This window comes from Acinonyx jubatus, chromosome B3 (assembly GCF_027475565.1).
Source record: "Acinonyx jubatus isolate Ajub_Pintada_27869175 chromosome B3, VMU_Ajub_asm_v1.0, whole genome shotgun sequence".
Classification (NCBI taxonomy): domain Eukaryota; kingdom Metazoa; phylum Chordata; class Mammalia; order Carnivora; family Felidae; genus Acinonyx; species Acinonyx jubatus.
The window spans coordinates 52,960,588-52,985,838 of NC_069386.1; the positions used below are offsets into that span (position 1 = coordinate 52,960,588).

At 37.3% G+C, this 25,251-nt stretch overlaps 1 protein-coding gene across 6 annotated transcripts in view; it reads left to right on the plus strand.

Moving 5' to 3' along the window:
- The window catches only part of ATP8B4 (ATPase phospholipid transporting 8B4 (putative)), a 252,542-nt gene that overhangs the window by 69,708 nt on the left and 157,583 nt on the right, over positions 1-25,251 (plus strand). For all 6 annotated transcript variants that reach the window (XM_027067227.2, XM_053224036.1, XM_015063454.3 and 3 more), the window contains 3 exons: positions 5,651-5,764; positions 8,653-8,751; positions 12,620-12,681. In XM_027067227.2, the coding sequence (XP_026923028.2) occupies positions 5,651-5,764; positions 8,653-8,751; positions 12,620-12,681 (275 nt within the window). The remainder of the gene's footprint in view (positions 1-5,650; positions 5,765-8,652; positions 8,752-12,619; positions 12,682-25,251) is intronic.

Here is a 25,251-nt window from a genome sequence, read left to right on the forward strand (position 1 = left end):
ATGTTTCATCAAATGTGGGAAGATCTGAGAGGGCTGAAACTGTGGTGCTCATTGCGAAAGCTCCTGGGGTTTGGCCTGTGGGATCACAGACGCAGGCAACGTCCTGGGACAACCACCAGATGCATTTTGGCTTGGCCTTCTGTGACTCATTCCTTAAGGCAAATATAGAGATGAAAGTACACTATTATATAAAAATGTAAACTGATCTTGTATATATTATTAATGTTCTTAACTGGTATTTGGTTGATTGGGCGTAAAAGAGAAATTAAGTCAAAGTGACTTAGATAATAAAATAAGTGAATAGATAAAAAACTGAGAAGTCCTGAAATAGGGCAAGCTAGCCTCAGGAGAGGCTTGGTCTAGTTTCTTTCTCTGCATTTCTTGGCCCTGAATCTTCAGTGTAGATTTTATTTCTGGCAGCCTCCCCACTCAGGGTCCCAAGATGCTGTCAGTGATTCTTAGGGCTCTTTGCTTCCAGGTTGGAATTTAGTAGGAAAGAGAAAGCCAACAATTCTAGCAAATTCCCAGAATTGACATGGTTCACGTGCTAATCCCTGAACTCAAGATTGTAATTAGGAAGATGGGCCATGTATTTGGTTTAAGCTATTCTGGGTTTGACCCTGGAGTTATCGATGAGAATTGAATCTATCCTGACCACAAGACTAAGAAATTTGCAGCACTGTTAGCTCAAGGGAAGGGAAAAATAGTCAAATGTCTGTTACACCTAGCATTAAAATAAGACTGGATTTGTAGCACTAAGTTTGTTTTTTGATATTTGATTTTTATGGCTGATGTGTCCCACATTCCCCAAATATTAGGCTTAGTTTCCATTTCTGGCTGTGGTGTCCATAAGTGTTCCTGGCTTTCTGCCTTTTGGGCATATGGTGACTTGTTCTGATCAATGAGTTTGAGCCTTTGGGATGAAGCATAAATTTATAGTTAAGAAACCCTTCAGAGCATTCTCTTTCCCTCTGGGACTGTAATTGCAAGTGTCTGAGATGGTGGCTGGTCCATTGTGAGTAACTATGATGAAACGGTCTCCCTGCTGGCTCATGTTGAATAAGTAGCATGAGCAAGAAATAAACCTTTATTATTTTAAGCCATGAAGACTCTGGAGTTGTTTGTTACTATGGTATTGAATTTCCTAAAACCATTTGGATTATTTGGGGACCCTTCACAGAAATCTTATATTTGTATAATTCTTTCAAAGTAAAACTCAAAAATGCTTTCACATCTATGATCTCATTTAATCTCCACAATAGTCCTATAAATATGTAGGTGAGAAATATTATTAGCTCCATATTTCCAGTGGAAGAATTTAAGTAAACTCCCCAAATGCTCTGTTTACTAATTTAGCAGTGTTTGTTATTTTCTATTTGCTTTGTTTTCTTAAGCAATACGATTACGCAATAAAATCTCATTATAAAAAATAATGCCTCTCATTTTGCTAATATTGAGTTTGATGTTCCACCTCTGAAGAATTTATCATTTTTACTTTACTTTTTCCTGTACCAAATAGTTAATGTGAAAATGTAAAGAACTTTGGCGAATGCTGCTTCTGTCAGAAAGCTAAACAAAAAGAGTGGTTATTTATACTATTTACTTGCATTGAACTTTGTCAGGGACCAAGAGAATCACTCTTGAGGGGGTCTGAAAGAGAACATGGGAAACTGTAATCATACATCAGGCAATAGATAACCAGAGCTCCTACAGCAGGGGTTGACTCAAGAGGAAAAGGTAGATATACAGTGTTATTTTCCTTGGTAAGAAAGTGGCAGCAGACCAGAAATTCAGAGTGGAGGCGAGAGCAGGGGATGATTGATCTGAAAGCAGAAGAGAGATCTGCTTTGCCCTGAATTGGGGAAGTACACTGCTGAGGAGTGGGCTCTGGAAGCAGAGTACCTGGGTTCAAATCCTGGTTCCATCACTTATCTGTTATATAACCTTGCTTATACATATTACTTAATCTCTCCAAGCCTGGGATTCCTCTTCTATAGAGTAAGGATAATAGTACCTATTGCATAAAGGTATTGTGAAGATAAAATAAGCTGTAAAATTTAAAGTTTTTAGAATAGTATACATAGGAAGAGCTTGATAAATACCAGCTGCTCTTTTATATTATTATTATTCATTGTCAACCTTTTTTGTCACCCTCTGTCTTAAGCCACCCATCATCTCTCACCTGGACTAATTAAAAAACCTTCTCATGGTCTTCTCTCATCTATTCTTGTGTCATTTCCAACTTGTTCTCCACTCTAACTACTGTGATCTTTTAAAATTAGAAGTTCTTCAGGTTACTCTTTTGTTTAAAGCCATTCAGTAGTTCCCTCTTCACTTAAAATTTTAGTCTTTATGATAAACACCAAATTCTTAGTATGTATTTCAGGGAACTTCTCTCTCTAGCCTCAGTTTGTGCTGACCTCTTTAGTACAGCCTCATAGTCCCCTTTTTAGACCCCCAAGTGAGCCATCTTTTGCCTACTTCAGGGCCTTTGTGTTAATATATTTTAGAGGAGCGATGTTTTTTTTCCCCCTCATCCTGATGTTGTCTTCCTGGTGGAGGGATCTCTACTGTGGCAACACTTTTCTCTCCACCCCTTTACTCACTCTATGGTGGAGTTACTTATTCAATGTGTCAATCTTGCAGGGTTCTCTGGGCCTTCCCAGCTCAGCTCTGTCCTCTTCCTCTTGGAAGCAAGCTTCCTATAGAGAACTGATGTTCTCTGATATTCCTCTAGGGGTAGAACCTTTCCCACTACATGGGAGGCCTCCTGTGGTCCAGGATTGCCTATGACATCTTGGGGTCAGTTAACTAGCCCACCTGGTTAACAAACTAAACCCATGACTTCCATCCTGGTTTCAACCAGCACTAAAGATTCTATATGGATTCTCCAGATGTATTCCTTTTTTTCTTGTTTTCCTCTTCTTCCTCCTTGCTTCTGTATTGGGATGTTTCTAGTGGTCCATGGTGGAAAAGTCGTGCTAAGAGGATAGAGGTAAAGATCTTCTGTGCTATATAATGGCATGAATTGTAGTAAAGTTTGACTGTAAGCCAATAGGTTGATCACTGAAGTGACTGAATATTTAAGGTCTTATCAATACCTACATCCTTGGACAAGCAGTAGAAATAGAACCACTTTTTCCCTTTTGATTGAAAAAGAAAGGTAAATGTGTCCAGAGATCCTCCGGGAGGGGGAGCACTCGTTCTTTGTTCCCAAACATAGCTGTGAGGGTTTGCATCATCTGTGACTAAGTCACAACAGAGCCAGAAGAACAACACAATCATTGCTATATGTCAAGTTAAACAAATAGAAGAAAGTCGTCACAGTCCCCATTTGGCATTATCACTTTATCCCACACAATTGTCTTTTTACCTATGTGGAATTCAGTTATGTAGAAGATTTTCTTTATAATTCCTGTCATGGTTTTGAGCTTCCCAGCAGATGTTCCATCTGTCCTTTTACAAGATACAGACTTAACCTCATTTTAGTTTCAACTTAGAAAATACAAAACAGTTAAGTATATGTGATTTTTTTTTGTTAACTGCTTTTTCTCCTTAGCTTTCCTCCTCCCTAATCTTTTCTCCAAGTCCCTTCCTCAGAAACCTGTTACGTGATTAGTAGCTCTCACAGCCTTTCTTCCAGCCCACACCTTGAGTTGACAGCTCACTGCAAAATAGTTATCATCAGCTTACAGAAGAGTTTGCAGGACATGACTGTGCATCAGACCAACTAAGCTGGGAATTCTCCGCTTGGCACCTCTCTTACTCTCCCACAGCTTCTTGCACAGAGCTAGACACACTGATTCCTGGTAAATTTGAAAAATGGCTATTTAACAGGGGACCATATTTTCTTTAAACAGGTAGCAGCGATTACTAGGAGCCAGTGTAGTTTGGCTTAAAACCAGTCACACAGGCTGAGTTTTAAAATACAAGTGGATGAAAAAGCTTATTTTTTTAATTAAAAATGTTTTTCTGTGTCTGTGGGGTTTTTTTGTTTTTTGGGGGAGTCTTTAGTCTTGTCCTTTATAATGTGTTAGTCTAGGGGTATCTGGGTGGCTCAGTCAGTTGAGCCTCCGACTTTGGCTCAGGTCATGATCTCATGGTTCGTGGGTTCGAGCCCCGTGTTGGACTCTGTGCTGACAGGTCAGAGCCTGGAGCCTGCTTCCGATTCTGTGTCTCCTCCTCTCTTTGCCCCTTCCATGCTCATTTTCTGTCTCTCTCTGTCTCTTAATAATAAATAAGTGTTAAAAAAAATTATAGTGTATTAGTCCATACAGCTTTGGAAGAATAGCTAAAAATTGAAATTGTTTTAATTCTTTTTAATGTTTATTTATTTTTGAGAGAGAGATGGAGACAGACTGTAAAGTGGGGGAGGAGCAGAGAGAGAGAGAGGGAGACACAGAATCCAAAGCAGGCCTTAGTCTCTAAGCTGTCAGCACAGAGCCCGATGTGGGGTTTGAACTCACGAAGAGCAAGATCATGACCTGAGCAAAGTTGGCTGCTTAACTGACTGAGCCACCCAGGTGTCCCTGAAATTTTTTGATGACACAAAGCTAGGAGGAATATTTAATAGTTTGATAGTATATTTAAAATTATTTTTTTTCATTAGATTAGTATAATAGGAATATATCAAAGATGTCAATATATGAGAATATCAATGGTAAATGTTTAGGAAGGGAGTATCTGATTTCATAGTGATGTATGAAGAAATGATCTACATATTTTAGTTCATCAAAACTCAATGAATAAACAGCTACAACTGCCAAAATGCTGATGAAATCTTAAGGCATGTTAATACGATATTCCAGAACACAGAACATCAAAGTTTCTACTGTACTTGGATTGGTTGTGTTTGGTTTTGGGCGACATGTTTTAAGAGAGATGCAGAGAGGCTGGGATAGATCTAGAAGAAACTGATCAGGAAGAGATGCCGATAAAATAAGTCATGGAATGGCTGAGGGGTTTGAGAATGTCTGGATCAGAGTAAAGATGATTTGGGGAATCCTAGGAGTGGTCTTCAAATATTTGAAGGTTTCCAACATTTAAAGGGCTTAGACTTTGTCTGGGGGACCTGGGGGATGGAATTTGGCACATGGTAAAAAGTTACGGAGAGGCAGATTTGGGTTTCTCATAATAAAGACCTTTCTATCAATTCCAGTTCTGAAATAGAAAGAGGCTGCTTTGTGAGGTGGTCAGTTTTCCATCACAGAAGACTTTTAAAGACCTGACTAGGATTCCCCTTGTCAGAATTATCTAAAGAATGGGAAGGTGGACCAGATGATCTCTAAAGTTTATTCAGACTTCACGGCTCTAAGTACAAGCTCAGTGTTGCATACAGTAGGTGCTCAAGAAATATTTGCCAAACAAATGAATACATAAGAGTAAAAAATTTCAGAGGCAGACTTGTACTTGATACATTTTTAAGTCATGGCTTATTTTATGGCATTGGACAGTAATTTCAACTATATCAGGAGAGTATCATTTTGGGAAAAATGAACACCTTGGGCCACATAGAACTTAAAATTTTCTTGGTGATTTATGTGTCTTATTCTGGCATAATTCATGTTCATCCTTGTAAGTTTTAGAGCTATTTCTGATAAATGAGCAATGCCTTGCCCCTATCTAACATGATGCTATTTTTTTTTTTCAGGATAATTGTATCCACACATCCAAGTACAACATTCTTACCTTTTTGCCAATTAATTTATTTGAACAGTTCCAAAGAGTGGCAAATGCCTATTTCCTTTTCCTTCTGATTTTACAGGTAATGTTTAGGTTGTATTTCTTAATCGTCAGTTTGTTAGGAGTATTCATATAATTTGAAAAAATTAATTCACTTAGCTAAATGTTCATGATTAGGTAAAACCCTTCTTATCAGATTTTGAATGTTATTATTGCTGTTTCTCTTTACAAATGTGGGAGAGTCAGGAATGGGTAAAAACTAGTACATTCATCATGTTAAACACTGAGGTCATTTTAGAATGCAGCCTTGCACTTTATTTGAACCACACCAGAGCCTAATAATTACTGTTCATAGCCTTCCTCCTTTCTTTATCTCCCTCTTGTGTTGACAGTATGGGTGTTATCAGAGTTGAGGCAGTCTAGCTGAGTAGTAGTCAGTGGAAGCTAACTGGGAAAATTTCATTTGCATCTAAGAACAATAACCTATGTGTGTGTGTGTGTGTGTGTGTGTGCGTGTGTATGTGTAAAATATGTTATATCTTGTCTCACTGTAGAGTGACTATTTTTTGCAATTTTGAGAGGTTAATTGGTAGTTAATAAACTTTCTTTTTCCTCTCAGCTGACTAAAACTTGGGCTTAAAGAAAATTTTAACTTTTACTGATATTTTAGCAAAGAAAAGAAGGCATAAATCAAACAATGCACATACATATAAACAGTTCATGATAGCCAGTTATTTACCTAGTATTTATTTTAGAGTAATTTAATCAGACCAAAGTGGTACATTCAGAATGTGCTGGGCTCTGTGTTAATTTTAGGAGGTAAAAAGATGGGTTAGATGTGTGGTGCAGTCAAGATTAATAACTTTGAGTACTATTTTTACTTAATTGAATAACTATATTAAGGACCTTTGGCTGTAAGTGGCGGAAACCTAAATTTGTTTAAGCAAAATAGGAATATATTTAGGAAATTTCTCATTTTGTGTACGACTGGATACATGGGCAGACTATTTCAATAGGATGTGACTGTTCTTAAAAAAAAATTTTTTTTAATGTTTATTTAATTTTGAGAGAGAGATTGAAAGAGCGCGAGCACACAAGTTGGGGAGTAGAGAGAGAGGGAGACACAAAATCCAAAGCAGGTTCCAGGTTCTGGGCTGTCAGCACAGAACCCAATGCAGGCTCCAACTCACAAACTGAGAGATCATGACCTGAGCCTGAGGTCAGCTGCTTAACTGACTGACCAACCCAGGTGCCCCAAGATGTGACTTTTCTTTCCTCCATGTTGGCTTTACTTTCAGGCAGGCCCTCTCTACCAGGTGGTCTCTGAAAGCTTTAGACTTTTATTCTCCTGGCTCCAACTCCAACGTGAAAGAGAGATAGGGAGATGGAGAGAGAAAGAGAATGAATCATTTTTTTTTGGTTGTTTCAGCAAATCTTGGGATTAGCTCTCACTGGACTATGCTGAGTTACATCGCTATCCATAAATAAATCATGGCGGCTTAAGAATTTGTAGCAAAGGTTGACTTGCTCTAGATCACATGCCAAAATGTGGAGCCAGAATGAAATGAGTCTGCCAACATTGTATGGACTGAAAGTGGAAGAGGGGGAGTGAGATAGTTCCCTAAGGTGTACTTGAGAAGAACTGAATGCTGAATAGGTACAACAAAACAAAACAACAACAAAAACTCCAGAGTGAATGTATACCTTACAGTTTACTGAAAAGACTTTGGAATCCAAGATTTCTTTTGTTGCCCCCTATGAATTTGCTTTTGGTTTCTTTATATAACTCTTTACATCATTCCAGACTTTTGAGCTCATTGCTCTAATGGCTTTCTTATGTATAGTCAAAGCTTCTTGCTCACAGAATTTTATGTCTGGAAGGAGCCTTTGGGATGATTTAGTCCAGCCTTCTTTTTTTTTTGATCAAGAAATGAGACCCAGAAAGGTTAAGTGATGTGTAAAGCTTTTACAATGAATCAGCGATAGAATTAGGACTACAATCTAGCTTTTCTGCCACTCAGGCTGATGTTTTTATTGGTATCACAGAGGCTTTTGAGTTTTTTTTTTCCTTTTTAAAAAATTTTATGTGGAAGCTATTGTATAAAATTGATTTAATTTAGAGCTGTTTTTGTTAGGGCCTGATCTCCATACAATGACCATATCCACTCTTTTCCTATCTTATGACTCTTAAGCACTTCCATACTGAACCCCATTTGAAAACTCTTTCTAAGAGAGTCATGTGAACTGTCACTATGTCTCTGTCATGTGGGTGGCTTTGGAAGTATACGTACAAGGCTTTGGAGGCCAATAGATGAAACTTCAAATTTTAGCAGTGTATGTTCTTGGCCCATTTGGGTGACCTCTCAGATACTTATTTATAAGATGGGAAAATGATACTTAGGACTGCTGCATTTCCTGACTCTAGGGAATTATTCACAATGTATTCTATGTTGTACCCTGGAGGTGCTATTTACATGGAATACAAATTCTGTGGGTATGTGCAAAACAACTCTGGTACATAATCTAACTCAATGAACTTTTCTGAATGTCAAATGACATAATTTATGAAAAGTACTTGCTTGGTGCAGGGTAGATGGCTCAAAGAATCTCTTTTGGAATTGGTGAGAAGTTAGTAAAAACTTGTTAAAAGTTGAGATGAGAAGCTGAGAATAGAGAAGTGACATTTGTCATACTGGGGAAAGATCATTATCTGAAGGATTTCAAGAAGCTTACTTCTCAACTTGCTATAAAAATTTTATTTTTTGTCAAGTAGTCTGAAAATTCATTCAGTGATACTTCCGTGTGTCTTATAAGTTAATGAAAGTACTTAAATTATTGAAAGTTATTCTACATTTGTACAAATAACTGAGTATAATCTTACTACTTTCTGTGTGTCAGATATAATGACAAAATTTGGAAGATGTATTTTCTAACTTAAAAGCCCTAAACTATTTGAAATGTTTGTTTCAGCTGATTCCAGAAATCTCTTCCTTGACCTGGTTTACCACCATGGTGCCTTTGGTCCTGGTGATAACTATGACAGCTGTCAAAGATGCCACAGATGACTATGTGAGTATTTACTTTTGAGCATTCTTGAGTTCTCAATTTCAACTGTGACCTCCCAGAAATAAAAAATAGAGATCTATTTGGAATTTTTGAATGGAGCTCTTCTGCTTAATATTACATAAAACTCTTGCTATTTGTTCAGTGACTAATACAGATGTCATAGAACCAGAGCCTGTTTAAGTTAAAAGCAAGAGGACTTGAAAAATTAGACTTACTCCCTCATTTTACAGATGAGGAAACCAAGGTTTCTAAAGAACCAGTGATATGTTAATGATCAGACAGGCAATTAATGGTAAGATCAGAATTAGAACACAAACCTCCTTCTACCCAGTGAAGTATTATTTATCTTATATGTCTTTCTCTAAGTTTTGAGAATTGGTAGATATTTGGTGCTCTCACATCCTCTGCTCATTATACCAGGAGTTGCAAAGTCAAATCACTTCAAAAGTCAGGCAACTAATGTAAATAGTGAAATATAAAGCAGTAGAGACTTTTGAAGTCTGCATAAGCCAAGGGAGGTCATTCAAATTCAAAGATTTAAAAACAGTCTCAAGGAAGCCAAATGTCTAAATTTAGAGAAGTTATATTCTCACCCTTGGTGATTGTATGTGCGCTAGCCTTAATAATTGTCTATATGCCAATGACTTACATATTTTTATTCCTAGTCTAGGCCTCTCCTGTGAACTCATACCCATATTTCCTGTTGTCTATTTTTAACTTATATATGTCTTTAAAGTGAGTGTCTTATAGATAGCATATAGTTAGGTAATGATTTTTTATGCAATCTGAAAATCTCTTAATTGGAATGTTTAACCCATTTATATTTAATGTGATTAGACTTAAATCTATTATCTTGCTACTGTTTTCTGTATGCCTCATTGATTCTTTGTTCCATTTTTCCTCTTTTAGATTATTTTTGTGATTTCTTCTTATCTTTATTATTAGCTTTATAGGCTCATATGGTTGTTGTTCTAGGGTTTAACTTATAGTCTACCTGGGGCAGTGTGGCTTTTGAACCCTTATTCATACCACTCTGTGCTAAGGGTTGTGTCTTTGTATACCATGTATCTGTACGATATATAAGATATGACTCTCTCTTTTTTTTTTTTTTAAGAATTATTTATTTGTTTTTGAGAGAGAGAGAGAAAGGGCATGAGCAGGGGAGGGGCAGAGAGAGGGAGAGAGAGAGAATCCCAAGCAGGTTCTACATGTGCTTAATTGACTGAGCCACCCAGGCAACCCTGACTCTCTTCATTTTTAGTGAAGTGCCTCATGTATTTCATGGTTAACATTGTGACTGTAACCTTTGAGGCAGGATTTTTAACTAACACACAGGACCTGTTCATATAATGAATCATGTCACTTAAAAGTGGTCAGCTTGAAATTTATTCATTCCTATAAGGTTGCCATTGTTCAAAGTACTTTGAAGCTCATTGTAAAGAATTGTCTTCATGGCCAGTGTACAAGGTACAGAAGAAAGCCAATCTCATGATTTTGTGTTCACCCAGCTTTGGAAACAAATGCTATCTCTCAAGCCCCTAGAAAACGTATTCACCCTACCTGCTTTCTAAGAGAAGCTTTTATATATTTCCAAACATAAAGCATCCCTTCATGTCTTTAAATAGCTTCATCTTCAAAGAATAGAGGACATTCTAAAGAATGGACTGTAATCTCCAAGAAATTCTAGGAGAGGAAATTTTAACCATGATTTGAGTAATGGCAACTTTGGAGTAAATGTGTGTCTTCTCCACAATAGCTGATCTTTCTGGGAAATAATATTTATTTATATGCTTAAGTTGTCTACATATTGGGGTAAATGTCTTATTCATTATAGTCACATTTCATAGAAGAATAAAACGGTAGAGTAGAAAGAACATGGGCTTTAAAGAAAGACTCCTTACCTTGTTACTTACTGTAACTGTAACTTACTGTTCTAACAGTATGAAATGAGGGAAACCATGTCTCTGGACCCTTCCTTGTCTGTATAATGTTGTTAATGATACCAGAACTGTTGGAAGGACAATATGAGATGCTATGTATAAAGCATGTGGCACAGAGCCTGTCTTGCAGTGGGGATACAATCAGTGCTAGTACTCTGCTCCCTTCCTGTCCTGGGCAATTCCCCTTTAAGCCTTTCTACTACCATTTCTAGTCCTACCAGACTCCATTTGTTCCAATACCAAGACTTCTTGGCAAAACCTGAGCTGAAGTGAGAGTGACTTATTTTAAGGCCCAGGGAATAGGCTCCTCAGCTTGCAGGGGGGTGAACTGTTTGGCCCTTTTCTGTGATTCCCAACTAGTCAATTTTGGGGATTGTTTTCAGGTTTGATACAGATGTGACTAAATTCTAAGTCTCCTTTTGTCTTTATTGCAGTTAATGCTTGAATATGCTTTTATTTTTGTGATGATATGTGTGGGTCCAATAACCTGATATATTTATCAGTCAGGGTCTTGACAGAAAAGAGATGTCACCCTGAAATGAGAAAGATTGGAGAAAGATTAATAATGAAGGCACTATTTACAAAAGGGCAAAAGAAAAGTGGTCAAAGAAAAGCACATAGTGTAGCAATATGGATGGCAATACTACTTCTTGGTCTGAAGGGGCAATGGGAGGAAGCAATTACCTGTATCTGAGGGCTGCTCATGGCACCTGGGGCTCTCTGTAACTCAGCTTGAATGAGGCCAGGCAGAAAAATGCCCCATTTCACTCTCCTCTGGTTACTCTGATCTTCTGCCACCTTTGGCCAAACCCAACCAGGAGCCAGAGGGTAAGGATCTTATGGGTCAGCTTCCCATGACAGAGGGCAGAGTGGAGAAGGATGGGGTGTGAATACAGAGGAGCAAACAGAATATCCAGCACCCACATCAAATGATATACTCAGAAAAAATAATATTTCTGCTGGTGAGAAATTTGCATGCCAATGATGGGTTGATTTAATTTACTCTTCTATTGATTTTGTAAATTTTTTCATGTTAACAAATGTTAAATATCTTGTTTTTCCTGATAATATACATTAACTTACACCTGGAAATCAGTGTAATTGCATGCACTGGGCATGGCAGAATAGATTGGGATGGGTTTGGGAAAGATCTTGAAAAAGAGAAGGGATGGTTGGAGCATTTTAGATGTTGTGATATTGGTACAATGTTTTGAATTTTTTAAATGAAAACACTAATTTTGATGATAGTCTTATCTGAATGACTGCTAATTTATGAGTTTAGTAGAGGGTTCATAATATTTGGACTCTTCTAAGCAATGTAAGATGTTTACGTTACTAGAATATACAATAAGAAATAGTATCACTTGGGCATAAAAAACAAATCCATACCAAATGTTGTTCAGTATTGTATTTTGAGTTTTGTTTTAAATGCTCAGTATTTCATAATATTACTGTTAGCAATTAGAATTTCTGGAGAATAAGAATACATGTTATTACAAGTAATTTCTTGGCGTCAAAGAAATCCATAAAACAGAATGACTGATGTTCCAATAAAGTATTGAGCACATATGTAAGAAAAATGGAAGCCTCTATTCCTTATTGAGGACTTCAAAATGTATAGTTTTCTAGAACCATGTGGCAGAGTAAAGGGAATACTGTCTTCTTAGAAGCACCTAAAAATGTGTGGGAATTAGAAGAGCATGTGGCTACACTTGTTGCATTGGTAGCATCCAGAGTAAGGGTTAGTGAGAAGGGTATTGATTAAGATTTAGAACACATGGAGCTGGGTTCATGGTAAGTATAAACTGGCTAATTTTGGATCAATGGTGAAATTGTCCATACAGATGAACTCAAAAGTATTTTCAGTGTTCCTATTTGTGCTGACAAAGCATGATTTAATATATTTTTTTCACAAATATTTTGACTTTCAGTTTCGCCATAAGAGTGATAATCAAGTAAATAATCGGCTATCTGAAGTGCTCATCGACAGCAAGTAAGAAAGACATTTTTGGGTTATTTTTAATATTTTGGGGACCATAAAATGATCTTGACAATTGGTGGTTTTCTCTTTTAATTAAGTATATGTTACTTTTCCCTTTCAATATGTTAAAAACTGCAGTGTAAGTCCATTTTATCTTCATGGCTTATTTTAATGTTCAGCTGGTGCTTGTGCTACCTACTCAACATCAAATCCCTATGGAGTTTGTTTTGTGGACACAGGCAAATCATTATCACTTTTCATCTCTGGATCTAATACTGCTTAGACTTGACATTTCTGTAATGTCTTGTATGTCATAGATGTTTTATAAGGATTTGAATTATTTAATTTGGTAATTTCTGGGGAATATTGCTAGAAAGACTTTGACTCATTACTGTATTAAATGAATCTTGGATTTACTTGATAGTTAAATTTAGTATGGAATATTCACCATAACAGATTTTTTATTCCTTTTAAATTGATGAATACTTATGGGAATGGTTCTTGGATTTGAAATGCTTTAAAACATGTATTTACACACTCATAACAGCAAAAACACCTCCATAAAACTTAGCAAAATTTCAAACCTTCATTGCATGGTTTATTACTCTTTGTCCCTTTTTTTGCTAATAATAACATGTGACAAAGGAAACTGGCTATGATATACTTCGTTCTGGTAGTCAGTCACATCTCCCAGTGCTTTTGAATCATTTGGATACTGTGAGGACAGTTTTTTTAAAGGAATATCATAAAATGAAGTAATCATATGAGATGGGAAATTCCAAGAAATGATAAAGATACCAAGAGGGACTAGGTATAATCTAGACAATAATTGGTAGGATTGAAGTAATTAATCTCCATAACTAAATTATTGACTGATCACTAATAACATAATGAATACATATAGTTTTTTCTGTATTTGCTTGTTTTAGAAAATAGTGTTAATGTACAATGAAGGAAAATGATCTTAATATAAAATTATAGTGGTTAGAGACAGAGCCTCTGAAGGGGTGATTCTGGTGGGACACAGATAAGCCATAAAGATGCCTGGAACCATGTGGTTCATTTCCAATGTTAGCAGGTTTTGGATTGTTGCCACTGGAGCATGGTGTCTAAAAGCATGAGTTTTGCACTCTGAGAGACATTAAATATGAGTTTAGTACTGACCCTAAACAATTCTGTGGTCTACAGCAAATTCTTAAGAGGTGGTGAATCTTTTTTTTTTTTTTAATATATGAAATTTATTGTCAAGAGGTGGTGAATCTTTGTAAGCTAATGCTATATGTGGCTTTGAGCCACTGTTGCATATCTTGACTTTCTCAAGCCTTGCAGTTCTGACTGGATATTAGATCTGACAATATGATATAACTAATTCCCCAAGGAACATTTGATAACAAATCTTACTCCTTTGAAGTATCACCTCATATAAAGTATGTTTAAAATGTACAATTACATAATGAATTTGAAATAATGGCCCTAGCATATCTTTAATGTCCCCCCAAATTACCAGTTAAATCTTGTGGCAGTACCTTGGGGCATTAATTAGAGGCCAAGGGATTTATCTAGGAACTTAGATATTCAGACACTCGATGATTGTATGTCTCCCACACATGCTATCTATCATTATCAATATTGTTAGAAGTAGTATTAGTGTTACTTTCTTGTGGTTTCATTTAGCTTTCTGTTGATTCCTCATGAAGTAACATCTCTTTGTAGTTCAATATGGTTTGATGTTTTAGTATGTATTGTTGCTGATCATGTAAAATTGACAGGAGAAGCATATATCATTGAGTATGGAGTGTTCCTTAAGATTCAGTAAAAAATCAGGCCAGATTTTCCATTTAGAAGATGGCCCTTTACCGTGAAATCCTCTAGGGCAGGGGTCATCTCTTGATCACATCTGTGTCCCTTGAGCCTAGCACAATGTATATGGAATTTTCAAACTGAGCGGTAACAAGTATTCTTGCTGAGAGAGCAGTATTCCAGAGTAGCTTGATCTATCTAATGTTGCTCAGTTGCATCACTGGCCAATTCCAGTTGCTGGGGTGGTGGTCTTTGTACAATATGCTCATGCTACAGAAACTGGCTTTCCATTTTTTGGATTTTGAAAAGTTGGAAAGATCAAATGGGCTCAGATCTGAGACAGTCAAGCTTCAAGTCCTCCCTTGAAGCTGGTGGTTGTAGAGGATACTGTTGGGGCTCTGCACAGACCCTCACTGTCTTCTGTACTCATCCCCAGCTTCTATTTGCATTGCTTGTAAGCACTTGCACCTGCTGTTTTCTTCCAGAGCACTGCCCTTGAACTGCTGGAGTCAGTGACTGGTGGGTGAAGGAGTGTGAAAGAGCAGCACCCCTGCCTCAATTAGACAAGCTCTGAGGTTAATTTGTACTCTCAACCACTCCTTTAGATCAGACAGAGGGTGGGACTTGGCATGCAGTCACACCCTGTGTGTTTTTTTTCCCTTTCCCTGTGTTGTGTCTCCTGTCCCTTACCAGTTTCTCCTGGAAGTACTTTCCTAATGAGACACTTGCATGTGAATCCTTACCTCAGGATCTGCTTCCAGGGAACCTGATGTGAGACAGTAGTTAATGCATACTAGATCCCATTGCAGTGTTAATGGAAAATGTTAAGAAAGTGCTTTTGGGTCTATTCTTGGCACCTGTGGGTTGTGATCCAGTAATAAAGTAAGATGCCTGGAGGGGATCAGGGGAGTACACGTGTTGCTGGAGGTGAGTGTCAGAGTGGGGTGTATGCCAGGTCCATGTGGCTACCTTTGTGTGCTGCTGGCAGAAGGTCTGGAACTACTGTACCGTTTGCTGATGGCATGTATGAATACCAATAGCTATCTTCGTGTTTCTCCAGAGAAGGTTTCAAGCGGTGCTAAAATCTTTAACCACTGTAGAAGCAACTGGGCAGGTGAGGGGCAATGATAGGTCTTGGACTTGTGGTCTTTGCACTAGGGCAGGAGCCATCATTGGCTTGTCTTGGAAAGAGGGGAGGCATGGTTAGCCTCAGGCTGGAGATTTTTAAGGGGAAGGAGGTGGGAAGAAAGCACTAGTCAGGAAACCGGGATTCATGTGTGAGTTTGAGCAATTAATTTTCCTTCTGGGCTTCTTTCTGCTGTTCTCAGAAGTGAGGAAGTTGGGCAGGTACATTCAGATTCAATATGTATTTATTGAACAACTACCCTGTGTGAGATCCAGTGCTTCCAAGTTTAACTTTCATAAAAAAACCCAAAGTGTGGGTAACAGTGCTCCATTTTAGAGATGAAGTGATTAACCCTGAGAGGGAGTGACTTGTCCAGGGTCCCATGGCAAGTGAGAGCCTAAATTAGACTTCTACTCATTCATGAAGAGGTATGTAAGTGTGGACTTTGTGGTATGATCCTGTCTTCACTATTTATTTTGTATTTGAAGGGCTTTGTATACAATTACAGGAATATAACATAGTTACATAATATATATGTAGTTTATCTGTATGTAATATACATTTGTATTATATACATTACTCCTCTAACATTGTTAGGATTGTGTGAGCTGTAATGCTAAGCACTGTAAACCTGGGTCACAAAATAAATACAGCAATAAAACCCTTTCTTTTATAAACTTCCTTTTCAATTTCACTTTTTTTTTATGTTGTTACTCATATTCTTTTTAAATCAGGACCAATCTTCTGTGTCTGCAATCTCTTATAATATGTAAAGTGCTTAAGAAATACATGTTGTATTAGCCTTTGACAAAATTTGCTGACTTTGGTTTTAAAACTAAGTAGGGGTGGCATGATTCCATATTGTAGAAATGATTGTGATTGCTAAATATAAGTGCACATTTTTGCCCCAAGCCATGAAATACAGTAGCCCTCCTTTCTCTGCACTTGGACTTTCCATGGTTTTGGTTACCCATGCTCAACTATGGTCTGGAAGCAGGTGACCTAATTTCTGACATATCACTAGAAGGTCAGTAGTAGCCTAGTGCTATATTACAGTGCCTGCATTATTCACCTTACTTCATCTCATCATGTGGGCATTTTGTCATCTCACATCATCACAAGAAGAAGGGTGAGCGTGGTATAATAGGATATTTTGAGAGAGAGAGATCACATTCACATAACTTTAAGTATATTGTTAGAATTGTTCTATTTTATTACTAGTTAATGCTATTAATCTCTTACTGTGTCTAATTTGTAAATTAAACTTTATCATAGGTTTGTGTGTATAGGAAAAAATATAGAATAGGATTCGGTGCTATCTGCAGTTTGAAGCATCCACTAGGAGTCTTGGAATGTGTCCCCTGCAGATAAGGGGGGACTCCTGTACCATTTGCTGATGGTATGTATGAATACCAATAGCTATCTTAGTGTTTCTTGAGACGGTGCCTTAAATTATGCTAATATCCTTGACTACTGTGGGAGCAACTGGCAAGTGAGGGGCAATGAGAGGGAGCGTGATAGTCCCTGCAGAGGTTATCCTATTTGATGCCCCTCAACCTGGGCTGCACATTGCATCAGTGCCCCAGCAACTCCAGAGTAATGAAATAAGGGTCTTGGAGATGATACCCTGGTGTTTTATAAGTTTCCGTGATGATTCTATGCAGATAGAGTTGAGAACTTCTAATCAAATCCATTGCTATGTCCATATATGACTCTCTATGTCTATATTTGTCTAATTTGAAAAGACATCCAAGGAAGGGAATTCCATTAATTTTGAAAATGGTAAGCATGGTTTTTCCACATAATAAATATCCTTACAAAGAAATATTGTAAATGATTCTTGACAGAATATAAAATTCTGTAATGCTTATTTATGTGTTTTGTCCTTTCTGTGGAATCATTGTATTACTTTCACATATTTATGCAACTTCCAATTTTTGTAGTTCTGTCCCATCAGTGTTTCTAGTCATAGGGATTTTGGACAAGGTGAAGAGTATACAGATTGACTGCTACTCAGTTAGGCAGTCACTAGCCACATGTGGCTACTGAACACTGGCAGTGTGGCAGGTGCAAATAAGATGTGCTGTTAAGTATAAAGTATATACCAGATTTTGAAGACTTGGTACCAAAAAGGGAATGTAAGATGCATCATTAATAATTTTTTTACATCGGGGGGCGGTACCTGAGGGGGCTCAGTCGCTTAAGTGTCCGACTTCAACTCAGGTCATGATCTCACAGTTCGTGAGTTTGAGCTCTGCACTGGGCTCTGCACTGACAGTGTGGCGTCTGCTTGGGATTCTCTCTCTCTCTCCGCCACTCCCCCACTCGCTCATCCACTTTTTTTTCTCTCTGAAAGTAAATAAATAAACTTAAAAAATAATGTTTATATTGGTTCCATTTTGAAATATTTTCTATATATTGGTTAAATAAAATATATTATTAAAATGAAATTTACCTATTTTTTAAATGTGTCATTTTTCTTTCATTTTTTATTTTAATTCCAATGTAGTTAACAGTGTTATATTAATTTCAGGTGTATAATACACTGATTCAACACTGCCATACAACAACCAGTGTTCATCAAGATGAGGGTACTCTTAATCTCCTTCATCTATTTTACCTATCCTGTCATTGACCTCCCCACTGGGTAGTTCCCCATCTGTTTGTTCTCTGCAGTTAAGAGTCTATTTTCCTTTTTCCTTTTTTTTTTTTTTTTTGGTTCCTTTGTCTCTTTCTTGGTTCGTTTGTTTTGTTGCTTAAATTCCACATATGAGTGAAGTAATGTGGTATTTGTCTTTCTCTTATGGCTTATTTCAGTTAGCAGTATACTCTAGATCCATCTATGGTGTTGCAAGCGGCAAGATTTCATTCTTTTTTTATGGCTGTGTAATATGCCATTGTATATATCTACATATATATATATTCTTCTTTATCCATTCATGTATTGATGAACACTTGGGCTCTTCCATAATTTGGCTATTGTAAATAATGCTACAGTAAACATAAGGGTACATATACCCCTTTGAATTAACTGTTTTTGTATTCTTTGGGTAAATACTCAATAGTGTGATTACTGGATTGTAGGGTAGTTCTATTTTTAATTTAAAAATTTTTTAACTGTTTACTTATTTTTGAGCATGTCAGCAGGGGAGGGGCAGAGAGAGAGAAGGAGACACAGAATCTGAAGCAGGCTCCAGGCTCTGAGCCTTTAGCCCAGCGCCCAACACAGGGCTTGAACCCACAAACCACAAGATCATAACCTGAGCCGAAGTAAGATGCTTAACTGACTGAGCCATCTAGGCACCCCTATTTTTAATTTTTTGAGGAGCCTCTGTATTGTCTTCCACAGTGGTTACACCAGTTTGCATTCTCACCAACAGTGCAGGAGGGTTCCTTTTCCTCCACATCCTCTCCAACACTTGTTGTTTCTTGTGTTTTTGATTTTAGCCATTAAGACAGGTATGAGGTGATATTTCATTGTGGTTTTGATTAGCATTTCACTGATGATGAGTGATGTTGAACATCTTTTCATGTGTCTGTTGGCCATCTTAATGTCTTCTTTGGAGAAGTGTCTGCATGTGTCCTCTGCCCATTTTTGATTGGATTATTTGTGTGTGTGTGTAGTTGTATAAGTTCTTCATATATTTTGGGTAGTAACCTTTTATCTGACATATCATTTGCAAATATTTTCTCTCATTCAGTAGGCTGTTTTTCAGTTTTGTTGATTCTTTGCTTTGCTGTGCAGAAGCTTTTTATTTTGATGTACTCCAAATAGTTAAATTTTGCTTTTGTTTCCCTTGCTTCAGGATACATATGTAGAAAAATGTTTTTATGCTGATGCCAGAGAAATTACTGCTTGTGCTCTCTTCTAGGATTTTTATGATTTCAGGCCTCGCTCTTTGGTACTTCATCCATTTTGAGTTTATTTTGGTGAATGGTATCAGAAAATGGGTCAGTTTCATTCTTTTGCATGTAGCTGTCCAGTTTTCCCATTACCATTTGTTGAAGAGACTGTCTTTTTCCCATTGCATACTCTGGCCTCCTTTGTTAATTAATTGAACATAAAATTGGGGGTTTGGGCCTCTGTTCTGTTCCATTGATCTATATGTCTATTTTTGTGCCAGTACCATACTATTTTGATTACAAGAGCTTTGTAAGATGACTTGAAATCTGGGATTGTGATACCTCCAGTTTTATTTTTCTTTTTCAAGATTGCTTTGGCTATTGGGGGTCTTTTGTGGTTCCATACAAATTTTTGGATTGTTCTAGTTCTGTGGAAAATGCTGTTGGTACTTTGATATGGATTGCATTAAATCTGTAGATTGTTTGGGGGTAGTATAGACATTTTAACATTATTTGTTCTTCCAGCCCATGAGAATATAATGTCTTTCCATTTGTTTGTGTCCTCTTCAATTTCTTTCATCAGTGTTTTATACTTTTCAGAGTACAGGTCTTTCACTTCCTAGGTATTTTATTATTTTGGTGTCATTTTAAATGGGGCTGTTTTCTTAATTTCTCTTTATGCTGCTTCATTATTAGTGTATTAAAATGCAACAGATTTCTGTAAAGTGATTTTGTATCCTGTGACGCTACTGAATTCATTTATCGGTTCTACTAGTTTTCTGGTGGAATCTTTACGGTTTTCTACCTAAGGTATCAGATACCTGTAAATATCAAGTACCTGCAAATAGTGGAAGTTGTATTTCTCTGCTACCATTTCAGATTCCTTTTATTCATTTTTTTGTTGTCAGACTGCTATGGCTAGGGTTTGCAGTACTATGTGGAATAAAAATGGTGAGAATGGACATCCTTGTCTTGTTCCTGACCTTAGGAGGAAAGCTCTCAGTTTAAACATTTTTTGAATGTGGCTACTAGAAATTTAAAATTACTTACATGGCTCACATTTTTGGCTGGTATTCTATTTCTACTGGATGACATTGCTCTATACAACACGTTTAGGTATGTGTGAGAGAACTGAGCAGAGAAGAAAATGAAGTCTGTGCTACAAGCCTAGTCTGCTGATTCTCAGGCCCAGATTTTCTGTGCAATCTTCCAGGCTGCCAGCATTGTTGTTTGTGTCACTATAAACAAATAGGGTCAGTGTCATTTTTGTTAATATTTAATTTCCCTGACATCTTCTGAACTTACACTTGTGCATTAGAGCAATGTGAGTTCAGGTGCTGCAATGCAATTACCTTTGAGTCTGGATGTTTCCTTGACACCACTAGATTTTAAATGGCTTCTGACCATCAACTTTCTGTATAACACGTTTCATTTATACTTTCCTGAGCATCAATAAATATTGCTTAAATCTATCAAGCTCTTTTATGGAACCATTCCCATCAACCTTATTCATCTTTTTTCTTATTTTTGGAAACTTTTTTGAATTGATCCCTTTTCCATAAGACTGAGTTTTTGTAATATATTTATAAAACTCACAAAAGATGATTATATGAACACATTATTTCCTATGTGAGGTAATGAGAACTTGAAGCACTCTTACTCAGTTCACTGATGACAACCTTTATCAGAGAATCCTGGATTTAAGTGTGAGTAAGACTAGGTTGAGCATACTGACTGAACCCTGGGAGGTTTCAGTTCCATCAAACATGATGATTTCCTGAGTCAAACCATCACCACCTAAGTTCTAAGTTTATTTCTTATTAATCACAGCACAGCATGAAAAAACCCCACAAAATATTCTGCTTTAAAAAATGTATTAGTGACATATGTAAATCCGCAAACAGCAATAATTTAAAACAGTTTAAGTTTTATATTACAATTGCTAGCTATATAGCACTCATATATTATATGTATGCATCAGTTCTGAACTACAGAGCTCCTAGAGGGAAATTTGGGCAGTGATTCAGAAGTGTGGCTAGTAGATCCTTCAGGAAGCTCTGAAGGAACTCTTGCCATCTTCCTTGTCCTGCCAGATTAAACGTATATGGACATATGGTCAAAAAAATCTATCATTTGCTGCTGAATTCTTGGGAAAAAACTTAGGAGAGGGAGACTTCGTGTATGGTATTCCCCTCTGCTAGATTTGATTCCAAATGTCAGTCTTGGGTAAAAGTGGATTATTGTTCTTACTAAATATGCTTTCTTTCTCTCCTTGAGCACCTGCAACAAAAAATACCAAAGGTTGTTGAATTTAATGAGCCTGAAGCTGACACATACTTAGCTTGTCTGTGTGTTTCTTGTAAGTGGGGGAGTAGGAGTACTTGAGGGCCTGGGGTTCTGTTGATCACGTGGAAGCACCAGTACCTGCACTGAGTTACCTCCTCTTTATCTGGATTTATAGGCTTACAATCAGAGTGGAGACTTTTGTGGTTAAATGCAGGCAGAATACAAACTCTGAGTTTATCTCCACCTCATCCAGATAATTTATATGTTATGATGGTACCATTGGGTCTATGGGACAGCTATTTAGGGTGTATATGAAGAGACCCACATATTTAAGAGGAAAATTTGAGGTGAAAATCTTGATTCTTTTTTCTTTTTATTATTTTTTTATATGAAATTTATTGTCAAATTGGTTTCCATACAACACCCAGTGCTCATCCCAACAGGTCCCCTCCTCAATGCCCATCACCCACCCTCCCCTCCCTCCCACCCCCATCAACCCTTAGTTTATTCTCAGTTTTTAAGACTCTCTCATGTTTTGGCTCCCTCCCTCTCTAACCTTTTTTTTTTTTCCTTCTCCTCTCCCATGGTCTTCTGCTAAGTTTCTCAGGATCCATATATGAGTGAAAACATACAGTATGTGTCTTTCTCTGTGTGACTTATTTCACTTAGCATCACACTCTCCAGTTCCATCCACGTTGCTACAAAAGGCCAAATTTCATTCTTTCTCATTGCCATGTAGTATTCCATTGTGTATATAAGCCACAATTTCTTTATCCATTCATCAGTTGATGGACATTTAGGCTCTATCCATAATTTGGCTATTGTTGAAAGTGTTGCTATAAACATTGGGGTACAAGTGCCCCTATGCATCAGAACTCCTGTATCCCTTGGGTAAATTCCTAGCAGTGCTATTGCTGGGTCATAGGGTAGATCTTTTAATTTTGTGAGGAACCTCCACACTGTTTTCCAGAGTGGCTGCACCAGTTTGCATTCCCACCAACAGTGCAAGAGGGTTCCTGTTTCTCCACATCCTCTCCAGCATCTATCATCTCCTGATTGTTCATTTTAGCCACTCTGACTTGTGTGAGGTGGTATCTGAGTGTGGTTTTGATTTGTATTTCCTTGATAAGGAGCGACGTTGAGCATCTTTTCATGTGCCTGTTGTCCATCTGGTTGTCTTCTTTAGAGAAGTGTCTATTCATGTTTTTTGCCCATTTCTTCACTGGGTGAAGAAATTTCTTCACTGGTATTTGTTTTTTGGGTGTGGAGTTTGGTGAGCTCTTTATAGATTTTGGATACTAGCCCTTTGTCTGATATGTCATTTGCAATATCTTTTCCCATTCCGTTGGTTGCCTTTTAGTTTTGTTGGTTGTTTCCTTTGCTGTGCAGAAGCTTTTTATCTTCATAAGGTCCCAGTAGTTTCTTTTTGCTTTTAATTCCCTTGCCTTTGGGGATGTGTCAAGTAAGAAATTGCTACGGCTGAGGTCAGAGAGGTCTTTTCCTGCTTTCTCCTCTAGGGTTTTGTTGGTTTCCTGTCTCACATTCAGGTCCTTTATCCACTTTGAGTTTATTTTTGTGAATGGTGTGAGAAAGTGGTCTAGTTTCAACCTTCTGCATGTTGCTGTCCAGTTCTCCCAGCATGATTTGTTAAAGAGACTTTTTTCCATTGGGTATTCTTTCTTGCCTTGTCAAAGATTAGTTGGCCATACTTCTGTGGATCCAATTCTGGAGTCTCTATTCTATTCCATTGGTCTATGTGTCTGTTTTTGTGCCAATACCATGTCTTGGTGATTACAGCTTTGTAGTAGAGGCTAACATCTGGGATTGTGATGCCTCCTGCTTTGGTCTTCTTCTTCAAAATTACTTTGGCTATTTGGGGCCTTTTGATTTCCATACAAATTTTAGGATTGCTTGTTCTAGCTTTGAGAAGAATGCTGGTGAAATTTTGTTTGGGATTGCATTGAATGTGTAGATTGTTTTGAGCAGTATTGATATTTTAAAACTATTTATTCTTCCAATCCATGAGCACGGAATGTTGTTCTATTTCTTTATATCTTCTTCAATTTCTTTCATAAGCTTTCTATAATTTTCAGCATACAGATCTTTTACATCTTTGGTTAGATTTATTCCTAGGTATTTTATGCTTCTTGGTGCAATTGTGAATGGGATCAGTTTCTTTATTTGTCTTTCTGTTGCTTCATTGTTAGTGTATAAGAATGCAGCTGATTTCTGTGCATTGATTTTGTATCCTGTGACTTTGCTGAATTCATGTATCAGTTCTAGCAGACTTTGGTGGAGTCTCTCGGGTTTTCCATGTATGATATCATGTCATCTGCAAAAAGCAAAAGCTTGACTTCATCTTTGCCAATTTTGATGCCTTTGATTTCCTTTTGTTGTCTGATTGCTGATGCTAGCACTTCCAACACTATGTTAAACAACAGCGGTGAGAGTGGACATCCCTGTCGTGTTCCTGATCTCAGGGGGAAAGCTCTCAGTTTTTCCCCACTGAGGATGATATTAACTGTGGGCTTTTCATAAATGGCTTTTATGATGTTTAAGTATGTTTTTTCAATCCCGACTTTCTCCAGAGTTTTTATCAAGAAAGGGTGCTGAATTTTGTAAAATGCTTTTTCTGCATCTATTGACAGGATCTTTATGGTTCTTTTCTTTTATTAATGTGATGTATCACATTGATTGATTTGCGAATGTTGAACCAGTCTTGCATCCCAGGAATGAATCCCACCTGATCATGGTGAATAATTCTTTTCATATGCTGTTGAATTTGATTTGCTAGTATCTTATTGAGAATTTTTGCATCCATATTCATCAGGGATATTGGCCTGTAGTTCTCTTTTTTTGCCTGGTCTCTTTCTGGCTTAGGAATCCAAGTAATGCTGGCTTCATAGAATGAATCTGGAAGTTTTCATTCCCTTTCTTTTTTTGGAACAGCTTGAGAGGTATAGGTGTTATCTCTGCTTTAAATATCTGGTAGAATCCCCCTGGGAAGCCATCTGGTCCTGGACTCTTATTTGTTGGGAGATTTTTGATAACTGATTCAATTTCTTCACTGGTTATGGGTCTGTTCAGGTTTTCTATTTCTTCCTGTTTGAGTTTTGGAAGTGTGTGGGTGCTTAGGAATTTGTCCATTTCTTCAAAGTTGTCCAGTTTGTTGGCATATAATTTTTCATAGTATTCCCTGATAATTGCTTGTATCTCTGAGGGATTGGTTGTAATAATTCCATTTTCATTCATGATGTTATCTATTTGGGTCATCTCCCTTTTCTTTTTGAGAAGCCTGGCTAGAGGTTTATCAATTTTTTTTATGTTTTCAAAAAACCAACTGTTGGTTTCATTGATCTGCTGTACAGTTTTTTTTTAGATTCTATATTGTTTATTTCTCCTCTGATTTTTATTTCTCTTCTTCTGCTGGGCTTGGGGTGTCTTTGCTGCTCTAATTCTATTTCCTCTAGGTGTGCTGTTAGATTTTGTATTTGGGATTTTTCTTGTTTGAGATATCCTGGATTGCA